We start from the raw sequence: 9029 nt of genomic DNA, 5'->3' as shown, positions 1-9029 counted from the left end.
CAGGGCTGGAGGGGAGCGGGGCTTGGGTGGGGCCGGGGGCCGGGGCCCGGGGGTGGGGAGGGTCCTGGGGGCGGGGCGGGGAGAGGAAGTCGGGCTTCAGCGTGGGCAGAGGTGAGTGCGGGGAAGGGCCTGGTGGGCGTGGAAAGGTCACAGGGCAGAGCGGGGCCGTGAGCGGGAGGGAGCTCGCTGGGGTCGGGCGGGGGACACGCGGGGGGAAGTTGGCTTCGGGGGTTTCCTTGAGGGGGGGAATGTTGGGGAAGGGCGGGGCGGGTGGAGGAGGATAAGACGAGGCGGGGGGCAAAAGGGCTTGGCGTGCTAAGGGGGTGAGGTGCCAGTCGGGCAAGTAGAAAGGGGGGGGGCGGCTTGGTATTTGAAGGGGTAGACAAAGGAGGGGACGCTCAGTTGAACAATGATGTTCGGTGGGGATTGGTTTGTGTGTGACAGAGCAGGCGAGAGGGTTGTTTGTTTACTTTTGTGTGGAAAGATGTTTCATTTGCATCTAGTGACTGTTTTTTAGGCCTTTTCTTTTTCTGTTCACCCTAGCAAAGGAGGCCCATCTGTAGCGTTAGGACAGCAAAAACTTTTTTTAATAAGGTAGGCGGAATAGAAAGTAAAACTCAGTCATGAACGTTAGATCAAACCCACCTCTTTCATGCTTGTGTTTAATTATGAATTTTTCCCTTCCTCCATCTCTTTTGGTTTGTTTTGTGGGTTTGAGTTTAGGTTTGACTGGGTGATTGTGGCGTTTCACTGATGCAGATTATTTGAATTATTCTTGAAACTTGTTTAATTCTGATGGTTTGTACAGCTGTCATGGAATATTTGTCATATTTGTCAGTTTGCAGTTTGCATTTTAAGTACATTATCAAAATGGGATTAATTTATAGAAATAATTCCTGACTTTGCTTAGCCAGCATTTTATAGAACACCTGGACAAGAATTTGTAATGGGAGTCTTCATATGACTAATACGTAACTTCCCATAGCAGCACAGAGAGATTTGGGAAAAAAACTTTTTTTTTTCTAATCAAACACAAAATTTAGTCTTTAGTATTTTACATTTATATATTGACTTTCAGCCCTGGATTTCATAGTGCTTACAAACATAAGTTAATGAAGCCTCAAAGCACCGCTATTATTGTATACCCATTTTGCAGATGGAGAAAAACTTAAGTACAGAAGGGTGGGTGCTGAGCTTCCTCCTTTCAGCTTTTAAGGTGGTTGCATTAATTATGCTATATGTATATATTTGTGTATAACTCTTTGGGATCCTTCAAGATTATATTGCTTTTTTTATAAGTATTTTCTGCTAAGCATTGTCTGTGTACTATTTTAAAAAAAGCTGGGGCTGGACTCCTGTGTATATTGTAAGTTCCCCAGATGTCCTAGAACTGACCGTCTTTGTACTCTGAACTATTGTGAGTACAACTATATCAAGTTTTCACATATCAGGCTTGTTATAAAGAAATAAAAATTCAGAAACAAATCAAGAAAATTCCCAAACAAAACTTAAATATTGTGTTAAGGGAGGAAACTAATTAATTAAAAACATTAGAAAGTTGTACAATATTTAACAAAACCGAACATTTGGAAGTGATGACACTACAAGGCTATAAGTTCAAAACCCCTAAATGTCACTACAGAGCACCCCGGTAAAGTTTTCAACACCTTCCTTAGCTCTGACCTTCCTCTTTACCCCCATCTTTTTGTATCCAACTTTTAGTTATGAGCCACAGGTTTCTACTACATACTTGGTTATAAACTGTTAATGCCTGTTACACCAATACACACTCAAATGAGTGGTTCAGTTTCTTTATCATTTACATAGTATGGTCAAAACCTCACAATTTTCATATAGCCCTCGTCGTCCATACTAGATCTTGTCTTTGTTCACCACATTATGAATTGTATACCTTTCCTAATCCTGTTCCTATATCAAGTGTTGGCCAGCTATAGATCAGAGATCAAAATTCTCAATATCAGCCTTAATATACAGGCTGCATACCTGCAAAGATGAGGCATTCCTTTGCAAAAGACAGTCCTGAATTTCTCCCTGATCTTGATGTAAGCTAGCAGGGTGAGTGCAAATTATGACTGTTCCGCAAATGACCATGCTACTATAATTTATATGTGCAACATGGGATGCTTAAATTTTTTTTTTCAAGCAGCAGCTAGTGGGTGAGCAAAGGTAATGGTCACAGTGTTAGAGTATAAACAAATATTTAGGGTCTTTCTAGCATTTATTTTTTTGACCTAACAGACTTTTAATTTCTTGTCTTTCAGATGTTTGTTTTTAACTTTAACTCCAGTTTACTAACTTTCAGAAATCTTTTTTTGTGCTAAAATTACAACATAAATTGCCTAGTGAGGTTGTGGAATCTCCATCATTAGAGATTTTTAAGAGCAGATTAGACAAACACCTGTCAGAGATGGTGTAGATCAGGGGTCAGCAACCTTTCAGAAGTGGTGTGCCGAGTCTTTGTTTATTCACTCTGATTTAAGGTTTCGCGAGCCAGTAATACATTTAATGTTTTTAGAAGGTCTCTTTCTATAATTTTATAATGTATAACTAAACTGTTGTTGTATGTAAAGTAAATAAGGTTTGTAAAATGTTTAAGAAGCTTCATTTAAAATTAAATTAAAATGCAGAGCCCCCCCGGACCGAAGGCCGGGACCTGGGCACTGTGAGTGCCACTGAAAATCAGCTGGCGTGCTGTCTTCGGCACGCGTGCCATAGGTTACCTACCCCTGGTGTAGATAATACTTAGTCCTGCCATGAATGCAGGGGACTGGACTAGATGACTTCTCAAAGTCTCTTCCAGTCCTATGATTCTATTATTTTAATAAAGGTCATTTTAAATTTATAGATATGTTTCCTTTAACTTTTTTCCAACAAAGCTTTTTATTTAGTGGTGTAATCAGGAAGAACACAACTTTATCAAGTACAATTGTTAAAGAGAATCTAGTGGAATATTAAAATAGACTGAATCTCATTGGTGGGGACATTAAGCTGACTTTTATATGGAAGAGCATTGAGTTTTAAACTCCCTCTCTCCTCCCCAAAAAAAACTTGAGTAGCTTTCTTGGATTGATATGGCCTCCATTATATGCCATTTGTAAGCTTCGACTACTAAATGTTACTTTTGAACATGGGGCAAAATTTTTAGAGGAGCTGATCTTGCAACTGGATGCATCTAGACCCCAAATACCTACATATAACCTATCTCCATAGATCCAGTTGCAGGATCTGGCCTTTAGTATGTTGCTTTTTAAATGTATTGACTTAACAAAAAATCTATTTTAAGTAAATTTTAATTAAACCAAAAAGTCAAAATACAGTGGGGATTGGATGGCTGAAAGGATCAGTGATGGACTCTGGTCCTATGGAGTCTTTCAGCAGTAGCTAGCCAATACTTTCATTACTTATCAGGTCATTAGGGAGTCAAAGTTATCATCTGCTAGCAGCTGTGTAGCTTGTGTGAAATTAATTGCCCTCTGTCCTGTTCCCAATGAATACAAATCAATACCCTCCCCCTCCAAACCCTGGCAGTTGGCACTCATTGGGACTTTCAGCAGAAAGGCCAAGTATTGAACGGGCCATCCATGGTAACTGACCTCTCTCACCATTATTGGTATGTCTTCACTGGAAAAAAAATAAAAAGAGGGAAAAAAAAGTGTGGTTTTTATCTCGGGTTGGCTAATTTAGGTTAAATTAGCAGTGAGGACATAGCAACTTGACTTTTGTCTCAAGTTAGCACCACAAGTGGGAGTGGGGAATGAACTCAAGCTGCTAACCCAGGTTAAAAGTAAGTTGGTATTCACTGCTATTTTAAATCATATTACCATAGTTAACTTGAGTTAAGAAAGCACTTTTTCTTGCGGTGAAGACATACGCTGCATGTAATGAGCACAGTGTGGAAAACCTTAAACTGTTGCTATACTTGGTGAATTTTCTGTTGCTATCCTTGGTGAATTTTTTTGTTCTGTAGGTAGATTGGTTTAAAACAAATATTTATAAGAATCAGACCAACATTTTAGGAAATTTTTAATGGAAAACTCCCTGTGTTCAATACAGTATTAAGACTAATTATAATTGGGGGAAAAATATTGAAGAATTTTTCCATATAATTAGGAGAAAATGGAAAAAGTACTTAATTAGAAATAGGGATTTTCTTCAATGTGGTGTTTTATTTTTAAATATATACTTTTCAAATATGTATCATCAAGAACAGGTAAAACCCATGGATTAAAGGGCACTGTAAGATAGCGAAGGCCCACAATGTGGGTGTGTAAAATAAAGTTTTTCAATATTGGAAAACATTTTTCTTACATTTTTATTTCTGTTGACATGCAAATATCCCATTGTTTTGTTTTTTACCCAAACGTTTTAAGAAAATGAGATACAAATTAATCTGACTTGTCAGTTTTCATTGTCCAAGATGACTGAAGTGTAGAAAATACATGAAAAGAAATAGCAAAAAAAAAAAGTTCACTTTTCATTCTAACAATTTAAGTAGATATTAGTAACATAGTGAAAGATGTCTCTCTTCCCTCCCCTTAGAAGATTTCAAATTCAGCAATGTCACTTCAAAAGTTTTTAAAATTTGCTCTGGGGAAAAAGGAATGCATTTTAAAAGCGTAACTTACTAGAAATGAGGGTATTAAAAAACCCTTTCCCTTCAGCCCTGATGCTGCAAATAGACTTTAAGGTCAGAAGGGACCATTATGATCATCTAGTCTGACCTCCGTGAATAATCACAATGGAACCAAGGCTCAGATTTTTAAAGGCTCTCATTTTCAAAAGGCTTTTAGGGACTTAGGAGCCTAAATACCATTGTCAATAGGTTTTAGGCTCCTAAATGCCTTTTGAAAATGAGATTTAGGTTTTGAATCGGTTAGGTATTGCAACACTAAGCACAACAATGCCTGAATATCAGTAAAAATCTGGATCTAAAGCTAAGCACATACATAAATATTTGCTGAATTGGGACTGTAGTTTTTGTCAGCCTATACACATCCCACTATAGCCATTTCATTACTTCAGGATCCAAAAGTGCATAGCAGCATTGAGCATAACAGCAGTCTCAAGCTGAACTACATGAACAGTAAAAAAAATTTTTTGCAGCTCATGGTGGAGGGAAAAAAGATTTCTGGGAAAGCCTTTCTTTTGAGTTTTTTTTTTAAATTAAAGATTGTAGGTAGTTGGCTCTGGTCAGGAAACTTTTTTTTTTTTTTTATGGAAGTGTTAACCTAATCTTTGCAGCAAAGCTTTCTCCAGGCTGTGGTAGTTTTGAACAGTCATCTGACTGCACAGCTCAGGTTGAAGAGAATTCCATAATATATGCTGAAAGCAATTACAGGTATTTGGATTTTGTGCAGTCCTCACATTTTCTTCTTAATCATGATCTTAGTACCATGGGACCAGTGTGGCAGTATAGTTCTTATGAATATCATCCTCCAAGTTGCTTGCTTAGCTTCACCCAATTTTCTAATTGATTTCATCCTCATGCAGATTTACCTCAACTATTCTAAGTGAATGTCAGGATACAATGAAAACTAGTTTGTTCATATATTGAGAATACAATAATAATGGTGATATTCCTGTACTTCTGCAGATTTGCCTGGGTAACAATGCCAGCTGAGCGCAAAAAGTCAGCCAGTATGGAAGAAAAAGAATCTTCATTAAATAACAAAGAAAAAGACTTCAGTGAAAGGCGATCAGTGAGCAGTAGAGAGAAACCAAAGGAGGATTTGAAGGTTGGCCTGAAGAGAGAGACTCTCAAGACACCTGAAGATAAAAAGAAAAAACTGGAGGAGGATAAACGGAAAAAAGAAGACAAGGAGCGAAAGAAAAAAGAAGAGGACAAGATAAAAGCTGAAGAAGAGCAGAAGAGGAAAGAGGATGAAGAAAAAAAGAAATTTGAAGAGGAAGAGAAAAAGAAACAAGAAGAGGAAGTAAAACGTCAGCAAGAGGAGGCAGCTGCACAGTTGAAGTAAGATTTATGTTTTAAGTTTTAACTGTGCCTAACAGGATAGTCCTTACTCATGCAAAATTCCCATTGAAGTCAGTGGGAGTTTTGCCAAAGTGAGGACTGCAGCATTGGTTCACTCTTTTAATTTTATGAATAAGAAGGTAAAAATATATATAATTGTTTAGTAAATATAGATCAGGGGTTCTCAAACTGGGGGTTGGGACCCCTCAGGGGGTCGTGAGGTTATTACATGGGGGGTTGCGAGCTGTCAGTTTCCACCCCAAATCCTGCTTTGCCGCCAGCATTTATAATGGTGTTAAATTAAAAACACTTTTTTATATATTTATAAGGGGGATGGCACTCAGAGGCTTGCTATGTGAAAGGGGTCACCAGTAAAAAAGTTTGAGAGCCACTGATATAGATAGTGTCAAGTGATATGCTCAGTGCTATTTGTGAGAAGCTAAAAGTATGCCGTAGTTGGATGTACATACTAACCACTATCACTTTAGCTTATACATTGGATTTCGGTAATGTCATCTGTCTGGAGATTTCATGTGGTATACAGATGTGCCTGAATTAAGCATCACAAAGTCTTATTGAGGTGTAGATGTGTTATACCCATTTTACAGATGGGGAAACAGAGGCAGAAAGAAGCCAAGTGACTTGCCTATGATCACAATAAAATCCATCCAGGAATAGGTGCTGGGCAGCTTGACTCTCAGTCCGGTACTTCAGTCACAAGACTAACCTTACTATAAGCTGTTGCTGTAAACTTTTAAGCACTGGAAGTGGGCTGTGATCTCTAAAGCTGTCCAATAGTCAGCAGTCGTGAGTAATTGGTATTTGGGTGGAAATCCTGCAAGGAGAACCTGGGTAGGATACAGCAGAAAGTGGTGTTAATTTAGTTTTTTCTCCAGGTCAGTATCCATAGCATGGTGTTAAGAGACACTATGGTGTTGGAGGAAAACAAAACCAAGATTCTGACCATTTGTGTTCATTAAAGATACCATGACACTTAAAAAGAGTAAGGGTATTAATGTGTCTGTCTTGGTCAGACTCCAGGCTGGGTGAATACATTTTATCTACTTAAATTGCCCTTGCTATTTCAGTTGGATTTGGAATTCTTATCTAGAACACGTGTGTAGTACTGTGTTCTGTTAACAACTGCTGTGTTCTGTCCCAAAGTTGATTTGTATTTCTTTCTTGAGTAAAAGGATTGTAGTATTTATGCTTTAATGATTTGTGATTAAAAAAATTTCTGTATAGAGCCTTGCTAATATGTTTATTTTAATACATAAATGGCACTTTCTTAGAAAAGGTTTAATAGAAGAGTGCGATTTAGTGAAGCCTTGGAGTTACTAGGACTTCCTTATTAACAGTAAAATATATTACAGAACATTCATTAGTACATATAAAGTATCAGGAAAAATTTAAACTGCACTACAATTGAGATCAATTAGCTTGTGGTGCATTATCCTTGTTTTGAAATGGTTCATTTACCTGTCAGTTTACAAAATTCAGTAATCTATAATGGAAATTAGTGCGGTCTTACAGGTTATAACTATTGTTTTTTTTCTTTAGAGAGAAAGAGGAAGCACATCAACTCCACCAGGAAGCTTGGGAGCGCCATCAAGCAAGAAAGGAACTCCGCAGCAAAAACCAGAATGCACCAGAGAACCGCCCTGAGGAGAATTTCTTTAGCAGGCTGGACTCGAGTCTGAAGAAGAACACTGCTTTTGTTAAGAAGCTAAAAACTATTACAGAACAACAGAGGGACTCCTTGTCTCATGATTTTAATAGCCTCAATTTAAGCAAGTACATTGCAGAAGCTGTAGCTTCTATTGTTGAAGCAAAGCTGAAAATATCAGATGTGAACTGTGCCGTGCACTTGTGTTCTCTGTTTCACCAGCGCTATGCTGATTTTGCTCCATCACTTCTTCAGGTTTGGAAAAAGCATTTTGAAGCAAGGAAAGAAGAGAAAACTCCCAACATTACCAAACTAAGAACTGACTTGCGTTTCATTGCAGAATTGACAATAGTTGGGATTTTCACTGATAAAGAAGGTCTGTCTTTAATCTATGAACAGCTAAAAAACATTATTAACGCTGATCGAGAGACCCACGCTCATGTTTCTGTGGTAATAAGCTTTTGCCGGCACTGTGGAGATGATATTGCTGGTTTGGTACCAAGGAAGGTTAAAAATGCTGCAGAGAAGTTTAACTTGAGTTTTCCTCCTAGTGAGATAATCAGCCCAGAGAAGCAACAGCCCTTCCAGAATTTGTTGAAGGAATACTTTACATCTTTGACCAAACACCTGAAAAGGGACCACAGAGAGCTACAAAATATTGAGAGACAAAACAGGTGACATTTAAATACTGTACTTCATAAATTGATATAACAGTGCAGCTCATAGAATGCTTTAAGATTTCTTTAATTGTTGCCACCAAAGTAAAATTATATGGGAAGATGCGCTTTGTTGCAGAAGGTTCTCTGAAATAACATGCTGAAAGATTTTCCAACTAGAAAATCTTTTAGAGCCTGGAATGTTAAGTAATGGGGCATTAGGTTTTAAATAATTTTTAGAGGGAGACTGTTAAGTAAGTTTCTCTTGCTTTCATTTTTTTTTAGCTCCTCCACTGGTTTTGTAACACTCCTCTAACAGCTTGAGACTAACATTTCTTTCCCAGCTGGTTTTGTCCTTTTCCAGTTGGCACCAAGTGTTTTTTTTACCCTTCCCACCCACATATTTCTTAAGGACCATATGCTGACATGGATTTGTTTTGGGTTTTTTTTTTGTGTACCAACATTGTACATAGTGTCAGCGTAGTTCTAAGTATAGGGGGGAAATCATGTGTCAAAGGAAGTGTACTTTCCAAAATTCTTGTATATTAAAATCTAAAATCAAAATTTGTGCCTAAACTACTCAACTATGTCCTGTTAAACCTTGACTCAAAACATGAAATGCTTCAGGACCTCAGCTAACTATAAATGTCTTAGGCTGGGAAGAAACTTCCACCATAGGCATGTTGTTGAATAAATATGCACTTTTCTCTGAAGC

At 38.0% G+C, this 9029-nt stretch overlaps 1 protein-coding gene across 1 annotated transcript in view; it reads left to right on the top strand.

The window, feature by feature from the left end:
- Positions 1–387: 387 nt before the first annotated feature.
- Positions 388–9029, top strand: part of UPF2 (UPF2 regulator of nonsense mediated mRNA decay) — a 140508-nt gene continuing 131866 nt past the window's right edge. Inside the window, 3 exon segments of the mRNA XM_044982034.1 lie at positions 388–594; positions 5615–5992; positions 7553–8348. Coding sequence (XP_044837969.1) covers positions 5631–5992; positions 7553–8348 — 1158 coding nt within the window. The 5' untranslated portion in view covers positions 388–594; positions 5615–5630.

Source organism: Mauremys mutica, chromosome 1 (assembly GCF_020497125.1).
Source record: "Mauremys mutica isolate MM-2020 ecotype Southern chromosome 1, ASM2049712v1, whole genome shotgun sequence".
NCBI lineage: Eukaryota > Metazoa > Chordata > Testudines > Geoemydidae > Mauremys > Mauremys mutica.
The sequence above is the reverse complement of the archived record's forward strand: the minus strand, read 5'-3'. Positions and strand labels throughout refer to the sequence as shown.